We start from the raw sequence: 19,721 nt of genomic DNA, 5'->3' as shown, positions 1-19,721 counted from the left end.
CAGGCTGTATCACAACCGGCCGTGATTGGGAGTTCCAGAGGCTGAGCACAATTGGCCCAGCGTCGTCACTTTTCTGCAATAAGGCTGAGAGAAAATGTTGCTGTTTCAGAGCTCGGGGATTCTCGAAAGAAGGGACAATCTAAAATATATTTCTTAATAATATAAATATAATAATGAATTACATACTTTGATAGACCAAAGTATTAAGTATCAAGCCATGTAAATAAACAACCAATATTTTTTTGTTGATAAATTGCAACTAACTGGATTTATGTCAACTCCATCAGACACCATAAAAGTATTTTCATTTTTACAATGGTCCAACATCTGTTTAAAGACCTTGACTATTTAATTCTAACATTAGATTATTCAAATATATATATATATATATATATATATATATATATATATTTTTTTTTACCTTTATTTTACTAGGCAAGTCAGTTAAGAACAAATTCTTATTAAATATGTAAAACTAATCTCCACATTTATTTTTGTTAAGTTTTATAGCACTATTAAATGATCCAGGGCAAATTCTGTTTGCATTTTGGCATGTTTTTCTAGATTTAGAACATAAAATAACATTTATAAAGCTAGCATTATCCCTTAAATCTAGCACAGCAAATACTTCAATTGTTTAAGCATAAATTGCAGAGCATTGATTACAAAAAAAAATTGGAATATTGACAAAAGCAAGAGGGTTAGCCGTCAGTGAAGTTGACAAGCCACTGATAGAGTTGACAACATTTTTATTTTTTACAAACATTTGTAAAATATGGAAAATTAAAGTCTGGAATAATACAAAAATAAACCAATAAAACAACCATTCTATCAGAGTTGACGTTAGACAAAAATCTGACGGAGTTTATGTTTTACAGAGAGCAAAATTGCTTTTTTCTTATTCATTCAAGTGGTATACACAGTAAAATTGTGTTTTTGCTTCAGTTGCTTTATGACTAAAACCTAATTAAATGTAACATATTTGAACCAAAATGCATATTGCATTTTAATCTCTAATGAAGATGGAGTTGACAGTTTATGGTTGTGACCATGGTGATTCCAATGTTGTTTGTTTAAACCTATCAAAAGGAGAGAACTTTACAGACCATGAACGGTCTTGTTGCACTACATGTAATGAGGACATTAATAAGGGGTCCTTATGGTATAACTGACCCTGCTCATTCCTGATTAATTTAAGATTTTAGAGAAATGTGAACAAAATCTCAAGACACAACTTTTAGGAATCTAAGTTTTGAGAGAAATATTATTTAATATATTTTTGAAGGTGCATATCAGTAATCCTGTGAAATCCATATATTATGGCCTAATGAATTTATTTCAATTGACTGATTTCCTTACAGTATATAAACTGAAACTCAGTAAAATCTTTGAAATTGTTGCATGTTGCGTTTATATATTTGTTCAGTGTACATACCATGATTTTTCAGTTAATATACATTTTTGCCAATTTCTTTTTTTGGAGGGCCTTTCCAGGCAAAGAGCTGACATGAAAATCAATAATATTGGAAGTATTTTGAAAATTCCCAAAACCAATCTTTTCCCTTTTAAAATTCCCTAAAATGTATTTCTTTAAACTATATATATATAAAAGTGTTTCCTTGCTGGACAAGGATTGTCCGAAATTTTTTATATTTTTTTTATATTTTGAGGGGAGTTGGGGTCCCCTAAAACTCGTGGGCACCCGGGTTGTGTGTGTGCTAACCCAGTGCCTGTAATGTCTAACAAAAAAACAATTCTAACTATCAACAGCACATAATCTTTAAGTTCAAAAGATCCCTTTCTGCTATTCTCCCATGAGTAATTTACACTGCCACAGAAAGATTAATGACTTGTTTATTCCGTGGGAAAATGTTCTCAGACCAGCTTGACATTATTTATATGTGAAGATATGAAAAGTGACAATGACGATAAAAGTAACTGGCTCGGTGGATGATATTCTATCCCTACACCAGTTTTTCCCCAAAATGGTGCATCAGGACTTGGGACCAATTGATGGGTTGAGGACAGTTCCTAATAGGTCACGGGCCCCAACCAAAGAGTGAGTAGAAGTGTGTGTGTGGGGGGGGGGTCACAAGACAGAAACAACCGTGGCTAATTGCAAGACCATTGAGTGCCAATGGGTGTGTTGTTTACAGCAAGAAAACCACCCATGACATTTTTTCTCCTTTAGTTGCACTACAGCAATACTATGTTGGTGACAAGGATGTACAATAGCAGTAATCTCTTAATTATCATTTTGTGTCACTGTCAAAAGATGACCTTTAAAGAGCAACTGCCCTTAAAAAAACAACTTCTCATTAAGAAAAGAACCCATGTGGCATCAACATGAGTCAGAAATATTAACCCTACTGTCAAAATTGAACACAAAGTATAAACAGGATAATTTTGGTAATAAAGTCAGTCTCATCCAAAATGGAGTTTTGTGAGATTTGTGGTTGTGACTGCATCCCGATGGAAATGAAGGTTGGGTTTGTTTCAATCCTGCCCACGTGCCCACAGCTGGCAGCACACAGGTAATCATCAATTTGGAATGCAGCTGCACGCAACCCAATAGTATTGCCCATTATACATTTGGGTCAACTTTGGATATCCCTATGGGACTAGCTAGGGACCGTCGGTAAATTACACAATGTACATGGGAGAATATGTTAAAATTCCAATAGCTCCAAATTTCAAGACTTAAAAGCCTCTAACCGCACACCAGCCAGTTGAAGCTAATTGGCTAAATAATTTGTTTAACTCTGCGAACACACGCACAAGAGACACCCACATCAAACCACACCCCGAAACTAACTCATGTTCATGGCTACTAGCATTTCTTAATTAACAAAATCTAAAACGTGGCCAAATGAGGTAAGGAGAAAGACCTGTTGTTTGAAAAGTTCAAAATAACATTGAGAGGAGTTATGCCTGCATGGGGCTGGTCTAGCGGCCAATTAATGTCACCGGCAGGACATAAACATTACTGTGTGAGCGTGGGAACAAAACCTGCAAGACCATTGAGTGCCAATGGGTGTGCTGTTTACAGCAAGAAAACCTGGTCTGTCTCTCTCTTACAAGTCCTATTACTGTTTATGGCTGGGAAATAGAGTATTATTAATACAATTAGCAGCATCTGAATGCTTTTAAATTCACGCATTATGTTCAATTTCATAAAGAATGTAGGCAAGTCAAGTCAGATAGTTACAGTATGTTTACCAATGAATTCTGCTACTGGAAAATTGATATCAGAGGAAAGTAAATACCTAACACTCCTAACGTAATCTGGCGATCTTTAACGTTTGAACACACGTCTAAAGAATTGCTTAATTAGGACACTGTCCTAAAGTCACCAGAAGAATATTCCTTTCCAAAATGTTGACACATTGCTTAAAGCGGATTTGTAGTTCAAAGGTAATAATTTCCACCCAAAATGACATGTACTTTTTACATGTCATGTCTGATAAAAACTGTTCAAGCTAAATTCTAGCTATCAGCATATAATCTTCGAATTTAATGAAGTTCAAAAGATCACTTTCAGCTTTTCTTCCATAATGAGAGTAATTTACATTGCCACAGAAAGATTAATGACTTGTTTATTCTGTGGGGAAATGTTATCAGGCCAGCTTGACATTATTTATATGTGAAGATATGAAAAGTGACAATGACGATAAATGTCACTGGTGGCTCGGTGGATTCCATCTCGTCACCACCAGTTTTTTCCAAGTGGTGGGTTGAGGTAATTTCCTTTTTTTTGTTGATGGAGGTCAAAAGACACAACTTTAGGACCAACTACATGGGTGAACGGTGGCTAACTGCAAGATCATTGAGTGCCAATGGGTGTGTTGTTTACAGCAAGAATACTTTTTCTCCTTTGGTGGCACTACACCAAATCTATGTTGGTGACAATGATGTACAACAACAGTGATCTCTTAATGATCATTTTGTGTCAGTCATAAGATGACCTTTAAGGGAGAGGTTAGCAGCAAGGCCTGCTTTCCTGTTGTTTTGAAAGGGCAAAATAACATTAAAGGCCTAGTGTAATTAAACACATGATTTACCTGTGTTTTATATATATTTCTACACTATGAGGTTGGAATAATACTGTTAACATTTGGATAATGCCCTTTTAGTGTAAGAGCTGTTTGAAAAGGCAGCCTTACATTTTGGTGGGATGGAGTTTTCACCTGCCTTGTGACCAATAAGAAAGAGTTCCAAACCTTTCTGCCAATAACAGCTAGTTTTCAGTGTTCCCTTCCCCACTCAGATCACTCCCAGACAGTCCTAGCAAAATTGTTTTCCAGAATTATTTGATATTGAGATACAAATGGCAGCATTGGACCTTTAAGAGGAGTTGTGCCTGCATGGGGTTGGTCTAGCATGGGGCTGGTCTAGCGGCCAGGTAGTGTCACCTGCAGCGGTAGGGTAGCCTAGTGGTTAGAGCGCTGGACTAGTAACCAGAAGGTTGCAAGTTCAAATACCTGAGCTGTCAGTTAACCCACTGTTCCTAGGCTGTCATTGAAAATAAGAATTTGTTCTTAACTGACTTGCCTAGTTAAATAAAGATAAAATAAACATTACCCTGTGAGCGGGGGAACAAAACCTGGCTCCACTGTCTCTCTCTCCCTCAGCTCTCTCATCCCATTCTTTCTCTGTTAAAAAACAGAGGACACATGTTGAGATGGCAAACGAGTCCTATTATTGTTTAGGGCAATTAAATAGTGTAGTATTATTACAGATATTCAGCATGCTTTTAGATTCACCCATTATGTTCAACTTTATAAAGAATGTAGTCAAGTCCGGTGGTGAATTTCATAACAGAGATGAGTTTGCCTTTTCTGTGCATGTTAGTTACAGTGTGTTTACCAATAATTTCTTCTACCGGCATAATGGGGATCAGAGTAAAGTACTGTAAATACCTATCACTCCCAAAGTGATGTGGCAATCTTTAACGTTTGAACACACATGCGATGAAGATTCTGCTTTAATTATATGTAAATCCACTCAGCTCAGAAAGCATCAAGGTACGAAAAGAAAGGCACCTGGCAAGAGACAGACAAGTTGATGCACAGGATCAGCGTTAAATATTTATAACCACCTCCGGCAGAAACATCTATGACTTTTCAAATGAAATGTCACATGTCCCACTAATTTCCAAACCACAGCCAGAAGGTTAGGTTGTGACATGTTGTGTTGTGGTTTTTATTGCTCTGACAAGGTGCTACATTGAGGACAATTCAAAACGTGTGACTTGTAGAGTTCACTTTGGGTCAGGCAGCCATACCATCAGTGAATTTACACTAGGCTTAGGCCTGGCTGCAATATCAAACCTACACACAGGACTATGTGAACTATACAAAAGGTCCTTGAGGTCATCCCAGCTAATGACAACACTGTTGGTGTAGTGAAATTTGGCACTAGGCGGCAGGGTAGCCTAGTGGTTAGAGTGTTGGACTAGTAACCGGAAGGTTGCGCGTTCAAACCCCCGAGCTGACAAGGTACAAATCTGTCGTTCTGCCCCTGAACAGGCAGTTAACCCACTGTTCCCAGGCCGTCATTGAAAATAAGAATTTGTTCTTAACTGACTTGCCTGGTTAAATAAAGGTAAAAAAAAAAAAAAAAAATTTGTCAGATGAGCCAGGTTTACACATGATGCACCTCCAGAGAATGGAGAGGTAAAGGTTGTGTTCCCTGATCAGATGTTGCATGCATCAACCAATGGTTGCATGCCACGTAATCGACTCTCTGGCAACAGATTGCTGTAACATATGTGGTTAGCTGATATGTAAAATACTTATTCAAGCGTTGTAAGATCTGGCATGCGTCAGCAACGTCTGAGCAGAGGCCAAAATCTTTGGGTGTGCACGTTTCGCGATGCCGAAGTAATTGATTGCTATACAGCTAGGAGCGGTGAATGTCGTAACTAAATAAAACGACAGGCTTTTTTTTATCAGTCTCTGGCGAGGGAGGTTTTTAAATATTGTGGATATTTATTTCTTGTGTACACATTTCAAATCAAATCAAATTTGATTTGTCACATACACATGGTTAGCAGATGTTAATGTGAGTGTGGCGAAATGCTTGTGCTTCTAGATCCGACAATGCAGTAATAACCAACAAGTAATCTAACTAACAATTCCAAAACTACTGTCTTATACACACAAGTGTAAGGGGATAAAGAATATGTACATAAAGATATATGAATGAGTGATGGTACAGAGCAGCATAGGCAAGATACAGTAGATGGTCTCAAGTACAGTATATACATATGAGATGAGTATGTAAACAAAGTGGCATAGTTAAAGTGGCTAGTGATACATGTATTACATAAAGATGCGGTAGATGATATAGAGTACAGTATATACGTATACATATGAGATGAATAATGTAGGGTATGTAAACATTATATTAGATAGCATTGTTTAAAGTGGCTAGTGATATATTTTACCTCATTTCCCATCAATTCCCATTATTGAAGTGTCTGGAGTTGAGTCAGTGTGTTGGCAGCAGCCACTCAATGTTAGTGGTGGCTGTTTAACAGTCTGATGGCCTTGAGATAGAAGCTGTTTTTCAGTCTCTCGGTCCCAGCTTTGATACATCTGTACTGACCTCGCCTTCTGGATGATAGCGGGGTGAACAGGTAGTGGCTCGGGTGGTTGTTGTCCTTGATGATCTTTATGGCCTTCCTGTAACATCGGGTGGTGTAGGTGTCCTGGAGGGCAGGTAGTTTGCCCCCGGTGATGCGTTGTGCAGTCCTCACTACCCTCTGGAGAGCCTTATGGTTGTGGGCGGAGCAGTTGCCGTACCAGGCGGTGATACAGCCCGCCAGGATGCTCTCGATTGTGCATCTGTAGAAGTTTGTGAGTGCTTTTGGTGACAAGCCAAATTTCTTCAGCCTCCTGAGGTTGAAGAGGCGCTGCTGCGCCTTCTTCACGATGCTGTCTGTGTGGGTGGACCAATTCAACAATGGTGGCCCTCTTGAAGCATGTGGGAACAGCAGACTGGTATAGGGATTGATTGAATATGTCCGTAAACACACCAGCCAGCTGGTCTGCACATGCTCTGAGGGCGCGGCTGGGGATGCCGTCTGGGCCTGCAGCCTTGCGAGGGTTAACACGTTTAAATGTTTTACTCACCTCGGCTGCAGTGAAGGAGAGGCCACATGTTTTCGTTGCAGGCCGTGTCAGTGGCACTGTATTGTCCTCAAAGCGGGCAAAAAAGTTATTTTGTCTGCCTGGGAGCAAGACATCCTGGTCCGTGACGGGGCTGGTTTTCGTTTTGTAATCCGTGATTGACTGTAGACCCTGCCACATACCTCTTGTGTCTGAGCCGTTGAATTGAGATTCTACTTTGTCTCTATACTGACGCTTAGCTTGTTTGATTGCCTTGCGGAGGGAATAGCTGCACTGTTTGGTCACTTGCCCTGATTAAAAGCAGTGGTTCGCGCTTTCAGTTTCACGCGAATGCTGCCATCAATCCACGGTTTCTGGTTTGGGAATGTTTTAATCATTGCTATGGGAACGACATCTTCAACGCACATTTGTTGCCCATGTCAATTCTTCATTTTTTTCAACATACTTTTATTTTCGATAGCTGGACAGGCAAACACTGCCAAGTACTAAACAGTAAACCAATCATAAATGGTGTACTATCCAGCAGGGGTGTAGTGCTGCCGGAGTTTATTATTTTTTATTTTACCTTTATTTAACCAGGCAAGTCAGTTAAGAACAAATTCTTATTTTCAATGGCGGCCTAGGAACAGTGGGTTAACTGCCTGTTCAGGGGCAGAACGACAGATTTGTACCTTGTCAGCTCGGGTGTTTTGAACTTGCAACCTTCCGGTTACTAGTCCAATGCTCTAACCACTAGGCTACCCTGCCTAGGAGGACGGCGCAAATTTTCAATTTGAGAATACACAGAGCTGGTAAAACTATATCTGGAAAATGAATTCTGCTAAATTGAAAATAAATGATATTTAATTTCCACAAAAATTCCACGAAAATTGATAGAATGACAAACCAACTACATATGTGTATAGAAGCATAAAGAAGAAGTATATATATATATTTTTTTTAAATCCCTGCCTTCTCTCTGGTGGCGAGAATGATGAACTATAGGCTACGTGTGTGTACTACTGAGGCCTGTCTGAGGCTTGATCACTTTAGCCAATCAGAACAAATTCTAAATTCACTGTGTGTCTTGCCTTTATAAAATAAAACTATATGGACCCCTCTTGTGCATTGGAACTTAGAGCAATATGTGACCACTTGGTTACGGCGACACCGTTTTGCCGAGGACACCCAAACAACCAGAGGAGCCTGACTATCTCTGGAAGTTTCTGTATCTCTGCTTGGGATATTTAGCATACATTGGCCATTGTTTGAGATGCAGGGCCCATTCTACCTTGGTATGTCAGGGTGAGCTATTGGAAATGTGAATGCATATAATAATGCATTTAGATTACAGTTTGAGATGCATGAATACACAACACCAAAAGCTTGATTTTAAAATGAATTTCCTGCATTTCTGCGTAGTAATGATTTATGTTCACGACGTGGTCAATTGATTTGATAGCATGTTTAATCCATGCAAATACATTCTATGAATAGTTTACCTCTGTTTTCTTTTATTCCGTAATAGGATATATTGTAACCATGTGTTCAAGCAAATCAAAGTTGATTTATGATACAGCATGTAAGCTACACAATACAGTGGTACAAATGCCTACTCCCAATGAAGCTCTCCTTTCAAACATTGCAATGATATTAAGCTATATGTATATGTATTTATATTAGGCTATAGCCCTTAAACTCAACTCTGGGCCTCAAAGCCAGTTCCACTGCGCTTTTTTTCATTCTTCCCCTTTAATCAGGGATTAATTTAGATCTGGGACAACAGGTGGGTGCAGTGCATGAGCAGGTAGAACAGAAAATGAGCAGGCCATAGCTATACCACATAGTCTATCACTCCAGTGTTTAATTGCTAAATTGTAATTAGTTCACCACTATGGCCTATTTATTGCCTTACCTCCCTAATCTTACTTCACTTGCACACACTGTATATAGACTTTTCTATTGTGTTATTGACTGTATGATTGTTTACTCCATGTGTAACTAAGTGTTGTTGTTTGTGTCGCATTGCTTTGCTTTATCTTGGACGGGTCACAGTTGTAAATGAGAACTTGTTCTCAACTGGCCTACCTGGTTAAATAAAGGTTAAATAAATCAAAAATGTTAAGTCATAGGCAATGTTCTTCTAATCTTTTTGGGCACTGAGCACATTTCAGGTCTGCTGAGCGCAAACTTGAGCATTGTGGAAATTCTGTGCAACTTTTGTGTGCATTTACTGTGAACACTGAGGCTGTACCCACTTTAAGTTGCAGTTTTAACAGTGGCCAAGTAGCCTACTGTTGCCATTTGTAATGTAGCCCTACCAGAGTGACCTACCATTCAAATCAAAACAATAGAGAAAATGCATCCCATAACATTTTAACATGGAAATAGCTCTTCTATTGTTCAGCCTACAGCAGGAACCAATGTGTGGTTCATTGTAGGCCTACATGAAACTTGAAAAAAAAAACATACAGAGCTTGACATTAACCTGTTTATCAATTTGTCCTTCAGACAAGGAAGTGACTGAAAATGTTGTGTTGTTTGATGCCAGAACCCACTTTACAAAATCAAATTCATTATTATTCCCATACCATTATTACAGAGACTCATGCAAATTATGCTACCCTCTGCCTATTGGCTCCTTAGCTTATTCAAGACCGTCTCAAAATACAACACTACCCATTTAAGACAAAAAAAGCTCTTTACCTGACTTGCTTTTCAAAGATGGCTAGAAATGCACACATTCTGTTGAACTCTCCCGTTGTTGAATATAAATTATCTTTAATTGGGCTAATAACTGACTAACTATCAAAGGATATGAACAAATGTGCACAGGTGGCTACATGCAGCTCTAGCTTTGATCTCAAAACATGCGCATCTACTCAGTGTCTCCGGAAGATCGCATAATGATTAATTTGCATTTTAGATAACAGAACCGAATATAATACCAAAGCATAGTATGCCTATAACGTTACTGTTACATCAAAAACACATATTTTATGATGGTTAGCTGAAGCCGAGTATTTTTTTATTTTATTATAATGCGTCAAAACTCAACAGAGCGCACCACTAGGCTAATAGTTTGTTAACACCACCTGCTCTAACTCGCTCACGAAACAGTAATTCAAGAAGATCTAAATGCATAATTCCATGAAACTGATTGCGATCAATCAAATGATTGGCATGGAGATGCAGTTTGTACATTTCACCGGTAAAACGTGAAGAATTATCATTCACAATTTTCAGTGATGGCCTTTTTTTTAAAGTAAGTAGCAGTAGTAAGTAGCATATGCCTAACTTGGTGTTTGAGGGTATTAAAAAAAATCAAATGTATTGAGATAATATGTGTGGGCATAGAAAGACGTTGCATTGGGAAGAGGCATTTTCTATAATGATAGGCTATTCAGTTGACTCCATCTGTTGGTACAAACTTTGAGGAGATTATATTGTCATAAAAAATCCCTCACCGGAAAAAAAGAAAATTATATCACTGCTATCCAGGTTTTTTATTTTTATTTGTTATTTAACTAGGCAAGTCAGTTAAGAACAAATTCTTATTTACAATGACGGCCGATCACGTTCTCTGTACCTAAGGTAAAAAACACAGCTGGCGACAGCCCGTCTGACTCACTGCTATCAGGTAAATAATATTTTATATTTGTAATCTATTTAGTTATAGAGCTTGATTAGCTTCACAATAACTCCGAACTTTACTTAGAACGCAGCAACCTTAGCAATGTAACTAGCTATAGCTACAACAAGCAGATAGCTGTATCACTACAAGCATGTCATTCGAGGACAGGGAGCTTTAGCTATCATTATTTAAAGTAATAATTTAAGACTACAAACATCTATAGTACAAATGTTGTAAAGCTAATACAGTCATCAAGGCAGGACTCACTAATTTCATTCATGTTGTCACTAAACAGTCTCCATTAAGTACTTCCATTAATTATTTCAACTGGTACCGGGGACCTTCAGATGAGTCTTATGGAGCCTACGGGCGTCCTATAGCAATACAACCGACATGTACGTGTTCGTGAGACTCTCACTTTTCCACAGAGGGTCACATTAGTGTGTAGGCCAAACTGTTAGGACGTTACTGACAGAAATTGGGAGATTAGCTATTCCAACTTTAGACTCGTCCCAAGACGCTTGTGGGGTCCGTAGAACAAACCGTTCGGACCCTACAGACGATTTTGTGAGAAGACCTTTTTTCGGGACGTCTCATGGTCTGACAAACACCGCTCTAGCTCTTTCACCGCAGATGCTGAAGTGCGACATAGGCAGATGCAGTGGATTGAGACGCATCTAATGCATTTTTTAAAAGTTTATATCTAGCATAAATGTACAGATTTTTATGGGAATGTGTTTATCATGATAATTAGATTTCCTCATAGGCACGGACATCAACCTTAGGGGATTTTAATAAAGTAGATTTAAAACAATTATTTTCTGCTGCTTCCCTCACTCCGACAGTCTGGATCCAACCAGGCCTATACCAAATGGTTCTAGATTCCACGGATCCGTTTGGAATGGGTCTCTATATTTAAAAAATAGTGAGGGCAGGACATTTTCTGGCAACAGTAATCCTTGCAGTGCTTCTGCCGTTAAGTCTTGGAGGCCCAAAAAGTTCTCGGCTAAAGATATGACACAATTATTAACTGTGGCTATAAATGCTACAAAATCCATCTTCTTCACAATAAGTGTATACAGATCACTTGATTGACGTATAATATTTGCAACTGGTTGCGATGAATCCACCACCATATCTTCAACAGAACTGAGGCCTTTTTACCCATTACTCTCTTCACTCCCTCCACATAGTAGATTTGCTGTACAGCGCTGATCCTTGACACCTCAATCTCTTTCACCCTAACCAGGGCACTTAGGGAATTGAGGAGGATGATCCCCACCACAGTTGCAACATTGTACATTCAAAGACTCTTCAATAACATATTCCCTCCGTCTGCAAACACTTGACACGTGGCCAAACTTTTTACACTTCTTGCATTGCATTAGGTTTTCCACGAACGCTCTTACGGCGTATATTTTATATCCCAGCTTTACATAGGGTGGCAGATACTCTTTATGAAACATCAACATCACAGATAATACAGACAATAATACAACTTTGCTCCTTTTTCTCATTATCCATACGGGTCAAGCGATGTGCACGACTACTCCTTGAATTTGCCAACGATATTGATTAACAATGTCCAACGGGACACCAGATAGAAAACCTTTTTCCGGTGCCCTGCTACGAAAATCAAAGCTGTCCACTTCAGGAGTCGATAATTTTGCCAGCCACAATGCACGCTCCTTTCGCTCTTTGGATACACAAGATATCAACACCACACCATTCCTGGTTACTTTGACAGTGTCCACATTTCCCAACGCCTTCTTCACCATCCTCGTGACTTCCAAAGGGTTTCCTCAAATGAACATCATCTTCCTCACCAACTGTACTTAACGCACTTTCATCTTCAAACAACACTTCTGCTTCCGCCATCTCAATCAATCAATCAATCAAATCAATCAACAGATGTCACAAAGACCACCAACTTACTACCCTGAGACAAGGCTGGGTATAGGGGTCCAAAACCGGACAGGAAGATCACGTCAGTGACTCAACCCACTCAAGTGACGCACCCCTCCTAGGGACGGCATGGAAGAGCACTAGTAAGCCAGTGACTCAGCCCTCGTAATAGGGTCAGCGGCAGAGAATCCTGGTGGAGAGAGTGTGAGCCGGCCAGGCAGAGACAGCAAGGGCGGTTCGTTGGTCCAGTGCCTTGCCATTCACCTTCGCACCACTGGACCAGACTCAATCATAGGACCTACAGAAGAAATGAGTCTTCAGTAAAGACTTAAAGGTTGAGACTGTGTCTACGTCTCTCACATGGATAGGCAGACCATTCAAAAAATTGGAGCTCTATTGGAGATATTCTAGGGACAGTAAGGATGTCTGCGTCTTGTGACTGTACCGTACGAGTAGGTATGTACGGCAGGACCAAATTGGTGAGATAAGTAGGAGCAAGCCCATGTAATGCTTTGTAGGTTAGCAGTAAAACCTTGAAATCAGCCCTAGCCTTAACAGGAAGCCAGTGTAGAGAGGCTAGCACTGGAGAAATATGGTCAAATGGTTCTAGTCAAGATTCTAGCAGCCGCGTTTAGTATTAACTGATGTTTATTTAGTGCTTTATCCGGGTAACTGGAGAGTAGGGCATTGCCGTAGTCTAATCTAGAAGTGACAAAGTATGGATTAGCTTGGACAAAAAGTTTCAGATTTCTGCAATGTTACAAAAATGGAAAAAAGCTGCCCTTGAAATATTTTTGATAATGTCCATCAAAAGAGAGATCAGGGTCCAGAGTAACGCAGAGGTCCTTCACAGCTTAATGTGAGACGACTGTACAACCATCAAGAATAATTGTCAGATCCATTAGCAGATCTTTGTTTCTTGGGATCTATAACGAGCATCTCTGTTTTGTCCGAGTTTAAAAGTTAAACATTTGGCGCCATCCACTTCTTTATGTCTGAAACAAAGGCTTCCATGGTAGACAATTTTGGGGCTTCACTATGATGGGCTCTAAAACTAGACTGAAGCGTTTCGTATGCATTATTTGTCTTCAGGAAGGTAGTGAGTTTTTTTTTTATGTTGAGAGGAATGGGAGATTTGATATAGGCTGATTGTTTTTTGCATTTTCAAGGACACGGTTTAGCTTTTTCAAGAGAGGCTTTATTACTGATACTTTTGGTGAGTTTGGTACACATCCTGAGGATAGGGAGTAATTTATTATGTTCAACATAGGAGGGACAAGCACAGGAAGTAACTCTATCAGTAGTTTAGTTAGATAAGGGTCCAGTATGCAGCTTGGAGGTTTAGAGGGCATGACTATTTTCATGAATGTGTCAAGCGATACAGGATTTAAAAATTTGATACTAGGTCCTGGTAGTTCTGTGCAGACTCAGGACAACTGAGCTTTGGAGAAATACACACATTCAAAGATGGGTCCGTAATTTGCTTTTTAATGATCATGATCTTTTCGTCAAAGAAGTTCATGAATTCATCACTCCTGAAGTGAAAGCCATCCTCTCTTGGGGAATGCTGCTTTTTAGTTAGCCATCTAAACTCCCTTCCTCGTTTCCAGTTTATGCTCCTCGCCTCCGTAAATATTCTATTGATTTTTATGTTGATTTTTATGTTTTTCCACGGAACCTTAGAAAGACAATATAGAAATTATATTCATAAATATGTATGATATTGTGTGTTACATGTCTGTCTCACAAAAATGTTATTTTATTTATTTATTTCACCTTTATTTAACCAGGTATGCTAAGTTCTCATTTGCAACTGCGACCTGGCCAAGATAAAGCGTATCAATTCAACACTTACAACAACACAGAGTTACACATGGAATAAACAAAACATACAGTCAATAATACAGTAGAACAAAAGAAAACAAAAAGTCTACATTCAGTGAGTGCAAATGAGGTAAGTTAAGGCAATAAATAGGCCATGGTGGAGAAGTAATTACAATATAGCAATTAAACACATTTAGGCACTACTGTGTTGTTACACAAAGTGACTCTGATTTGTAAAAGTGGGACAACATTAAATACATTATCTTACCTGAATTTGTTGTAGGGTCCTTTTGTTAACTTTTTCATTTGAGTTTAATTGATAAATAATGCTATTTGTTCTCAGTAATTGGGTGGTTTGACACACATCACTTCAAGAGGGTTTTTTCAAAGTCACTGAAATTCTCTGAACGTTTTATTTGATCTCCGTTCATTGTTAGGGCTAGTGTAGGGACGTCCCAAGGATCCCAGATAGCACTGTCCCATCAGACAGAAACAGAAGCTCGAGTTTTCAAGCGAGGCCATATTTACATTTTAGATAGAAGCAGGCCATTGGCTGCCTTAATCAAGGGGGGTGTTAAAGTACATTTCATGAGAAGGGTGCATGAATTAAACGTGCCAACACATTTTATAGTCACCATAAGAATGTTGTCCTGTCCTATACAAAACAATCAGCAACTCTCTCGAGGGGGGGATCGACCAACTTCACTTTTATTGGCTTCGGACCGACCTAAGATGATAGGAGAAGCCTTTAATTCTTCGGTAAAAGCATAAGTATCTGAGTTTTCAATATATTTCCTCAAATAGAATAATGGACCACTGACCATCTACGCATTACATTGCTGTATTAACGAATTTAGATATTTGTGTTGTAGTTGTTTTTATGTAGCCTAGGTTGAAGGTGTTATTGGTATTTTCCCCTCTGAAATACCAAGAGAATGACGTAATTTTTTCCGGTAAAATAGGGTGTGGCGTGGCGCACGTCCCTACGTGCGGGGAGGCGCTATAAAGGGTTGTTTTCCACTTTGCAAGCTAAACAAGCTCCATTTTGTGAGAGCCTTTCAGAAGACAAAAAACGTCGTCCCGGTGAAAAGGGAGATTCAAAGAACAAAAAAAACAAACAAATACATTTGACCAGTCGATCGCTAACCAGTTATTATCCGAAAGGAAAGGAAATCTTATCGTATGTCCGCTATCCAGAACCTCCAAACTTTCGGTAAGACATTTCAACCACCTCTGCTAATGTGGGGGGAAGGGCGCTTGCTAACGTTAGCATTTGCAAACATTTTGACAACGTTTCAACTAAATATAGATAACGTTTTGATTTTCATGTTCATGAAACATCTGGTTAGTTATCGAGAACATTTTCCTCACGACTAGAATACGTTATATTAATAGCCAACGAACGTCAGCAAATGCCTTGGTGGCAGCCATCCGATTTCAACTAGGCCGAAGTTAATTTCCTTGTTTTAGGCCCCAACACGGCTTTGTAGCCTGTATATCAAACTAGTATATTGTGGACACATTGCTCAATGTACAATAACGTTACCGATTCCTGAGAGTAACTCGTTCTTACTGTCTGTAGTTATCAATGGACATGTTTGCCCCAATCTCTGTAATACGACTTTTGTCGGGAAGGGCTTTGTGGTAATGTAAACTATTAAGGGCAAATAGCCAGGTACAATAGTCCCGCTGAATTGTGCTTCTCTAATATTCATGACTTCCTTAAAAAAAACGTTTGCCGGAATAATTGAATATCTGGACAGGGGCGTTTTTGTTTTCTCCCGTGTCACTAACCTCAATTCCGGATAAATGTAGATCTGCGCAGATGAGCCACACAATCTTGGTTGGACCATTTTCTAAAATCTTATTTCAATGTAATTTGCTGATGAGCGTCCTGCGCAGGGTTTTGCTTGGTTCCCGAGCCTCGTGGCTAAGACGTTACGTCACCAGTTCATCGGCCTCGATCTTTTGTTAGCTAGGTCAAACTACTGCCATTTTAGTTATCACTGTAGGTTGCTTCCTTGTATTTTTAGATGTTTGTTTTTGAATGATTTAAGTACTGTGATTTGTTTTTAGACCCATTTGCTGATGCAACTAAGGGTAATGACAGGCTCCCATCTGGGACTGACGACTACATCCACATAAGAATCCAGCAGCGTAACGGCAGGAAGACTCTGACCACGGTCCAGGGCATAGCCATCGACTATGATAAGAAGAAGCTAGTCAAGGCCTTTAAGAAGGTATGTTATGGCAACACTAGTTGATATAATAAGCAATATCCATGTTTTGTTCTACTGGCTGTTTGAATAGTTCTGCTTTGTCAACAGAAATTTGCCTGCAATGGGACAGTGATTGAGCACCCAGAGTATGGGGAAGTGATTCAGCTGCAAGGTGACCAGCGCAAGAATATCTGCACGTTTCTGATTGAGGTAGGTTTGACTCTTGTCGCTGCTATTGCACCCAGTGTATACTCCACACTTGTGAGTACTAAGTGGTCATGTGTCATGGCCCCTACAGAAGGCTCTCATAGAAAAGCCCCTGTTTGTAAATAGTCTCGCTGTGATGGTAGCAAATGTTCTCTGACTAGAGTTATTTTGTGTAATGTCACTTCTCCCCTCATCCCACTTCCAGATTGGCCTGGCGAAAGAGGAGCAGCTCAAGGTCCACGGATTCTAGAAGCTTTCTGCAGCCCCCTCTCCCCTGGTTCCCTGATACTTCCCTCCCCATGTGCTGCAATCACTGCAGCCCCTTTAAGCTAATGACGAATACCTCTGAATTGAGACACTTTAATACCAGTTTAACTCCCCCCTCAGATGGGAGCAGTCCAGTGCAAACATGGACAAATGGCTTGACGGATGTGGGATGAGTGGTGGTTTAGTTTTTTCCTTCAACTTTTTTTGTTTGCCATGTGAAGGGCACAATTCCATGTAACACTTTGTTTTGTACGAGTTTCAATAAAAATGATCAACCGCCACATGCGGTATCCTGTGGTGGTGTGGGATTTGGGGGGGGGGGGGGAGGAGCTCTCAACTGCGGTTCCAATGTATTGTGGGTCTTCCTGTGTCCAACGTTATGGAAGAGTGCTGCAGAAGTTCTAACCATCGCAGCCCCGTCTCCTGTCTGAGGCGAGTTTGTGCTTCCTTTTAACAAAAAAAGTTGAAATATGCATAATTTTCTGACGCTGTAATACTACTTAGATTATAGTTTAAATAAAATGAAAAAGGTACTGCTCTACCTGGTTGTCAGATGACTGGTGTTATGGAGCTTAATATCATGTTAGGAATGACACTGAGCTACCAACTCAAAATGGAGAGGGGGTGGTATTTTATTGAATAAATATTGAAATTGATTTATTGTTTCATGGGGTACAATTATTTGTGATACGTGGTGTTTGCAATGGAATACCACTGAATACAAAATGACGGCACCACAGTTTGATATGCCTATGATTTGTCCAATTGCTGTGTTTAAAAATGGCAATCCAACTAACTGCTTATTGTACAAGACGTGTCTTGTGGGGAAGTGTCTTTTCATACTAGTGCTAATGGATGTTTTACTTGGAGATGTAATGTTTTACTGACCTTTGAATGCCCTGACTGGCTCTGGATTAGAGCTGTTAAAGGTAAAACATGCCACATGTTCAGCCAGTGTCTTGACCTAGGTCAGACTCAATACATGGGTGGGGCATTTGTTACATGATAAATATGGGTGCCGTTTGAGAACTTCCCAAAAAGCTGCAAATCAAACTTTCGGGCTCCTGAGTGGCATAGCGGTCGACGGCACTGCATCAGTGCAAGAGGTGTCACTACAGTCCCTGGTTTGAATCCAGTCTGTACAACATCGGGCAATGCTTGGAGTCTCATAGGGTGGTGCACAATTGGCCCGGGGTAGGCTGTCATTGTAAATCAGAATTTGTTCTTAACTGACTTACCTAGTTAAATAAATGTAATAAACTGGATATCCATGTGGCATCTCATTGATCTAAAGAAATGTCCCTCCTCCCCAGTTCCTGTTTCTTCCTTTGTGGCAGTGGGAAATATTCTAGTGCTGTATGGAATGCCTTGTTCTCTGTGCCTGTGCAGACACCATCAGTTCATTTGATGGTATCTAACGTTACCTCCCACCATATGGGGAAATCCTATGACAGAATACCAACAAGCCAGTTATTCTATTGGTTATCACTGCTTTAAATCAACAATTTGTTTCCCACATCTGTTTTCTCATAGTACTTTGCCATGTCTTTTTTTCAATGGGAATACCCAAGGGAGACATTTTGGACCTGGTGGCTTTCATGATTTAGTCCTTTAATGTTTTATGTGTAAAGAAAACACAGTTAAGACACAATGAGAAATATCCTAGTGGAGCAGTATCAAACACGGCTACAGCTTGATAAATAGTCAACGCTATATTTCTGTCTTCATGTGATGCTGTTTGGACATGCCAGAGGCAGACTGCGTGACGCAGCTCAAAGACGCCAAACCAATGTGTTGTTATACTATGCATTCTCACTAGGGGGCACTATAACAGCAGACAGTGACATTGTTTTGTCTTGAGAGTGTGTGGCGTTTGAGGCACACAGTGTTTAAGCTTTAATGTGAGTGAACTTGGCTATTCATTTTCATATGAGAAAACGGAAGGGCAGAACTCAGTGGTTAACTATAGACTTCTGTAGCCTTCTCTATCAGCTTCAATACTCAGTGTTTACAAGTTGCTGTAATTTCCAAATTTCTCCTATCCATATTTTTTATCTGCTTTGGGTTTCACATTTTCAATACCTACATAGTCAAATCGCAGACTCCAGGGCCTTTCCAGTGTATTATGCTGCGTTCGTAACCCAGCTGGAGGTGGGAATTCAACAGTTGGGAAGTCATAAATACCAGTTGGATGCATTCACAAGCTTTGAACCCGTTGAGAAACGCAGATTGGCTAATTGCTAACAAGCTGTGTAAACCATAAACTAAAAGTACAGCTATCTCTCCTGTAAACAAATTATAGTGTTAAAAAACATTAATAAATTGCTTTTTCGAAATTATGTTTTGTCGTTGCATTTGCTGAAAATGCTGTTGTCAGGGTAATTTCCTTAGTAGGTGATGTCAAAGGTCAGCATGTAGGAGCTCAGGATGATGGATGAGTTTCCCACTAGTAATTACCAGTTCAAGTAGATTTTCCCCAGTCGTACAGTATGTGGTAAATTGCCACTTCCCACTTGGTTCCGAACGCAGCTTTGGAGTAGGCGGAGGAGAAGG

At 39.7% G+C, this 19,721-nt stretch overlaps 1 protein-coding gene across 1 annotated transcript; it reads left to right on the top strand.

Annotated features, from left to right (window-relative positions):
- Positions 1 to 15,485: 15,485 nt before the first annotated feature.
- Positions 15,486 to 17,824, top strand: LOC135553976 (eukaryotic translation initiation factor 1b-like). The gene is made up of 4 exons (XM_064985951.1): positions 15,486 to 15,688; positions 16,552 to 16,715; positions 16,803 to 16,904; positions 17,107 to 17,824. The coding sequence occupies exons 1-4, from the start codon at positions 15,658 to 15,660 to the stop codon at positions 17,149 to 17,151; spliced, it is 342 nt and encodes a 113-aa protein (XP_064842023.1). The 5' UTR covers positions 15,486 to 15,657; the 3' UTR covers positions 17,152 to 17,824.
- Positions 17,825 to 19,721: the final 1,897 nt, after the last annotated feature.

Source organism: Oncorhynchus masou, chromosome 14 (assembly GCF_036934945.1).
Source record: "Oncorhynchus masou masou isolate Uvic2021 chromosome 14, UVic_Omas_1.1, whole genome shotgun sequence".
NCBI classification, from domain to species: domain Eukaryota; kingdom Metazoa; phylum Chordata; class Actinopteri; order Salmoniformes; family Salmonidae; genus Oncorhynchus; species Oncorhynchus masou.
The sequence above is the reverse complement of the archived record's forward strand: the minus strand, read 5'-3'. Positions and strand labels throughout refer to the sequence as shown.

Coding starts and splice junctions, on each gene's coding strand:
- LOC135553976 (XM_064985951.1), top strand. CDS start 15,658: ATGTCCGCTATCCAGAACCTCCAAACTTTCG. Junction 15,689..16,551: donor CCAGAACCTCCAAACTTTCG/GTAAGACATTTC, acceptor ATTTGTTTTTAG/ACCCATTTGCTGATGCAACT. Junction 16,905..17,106: donor TCTGCACGTTTCTGATTGAG/GTAGGTTTGACT, acceptor TCCCACTTCCAG/ATTGGCCTGGCGAAAGAGGA.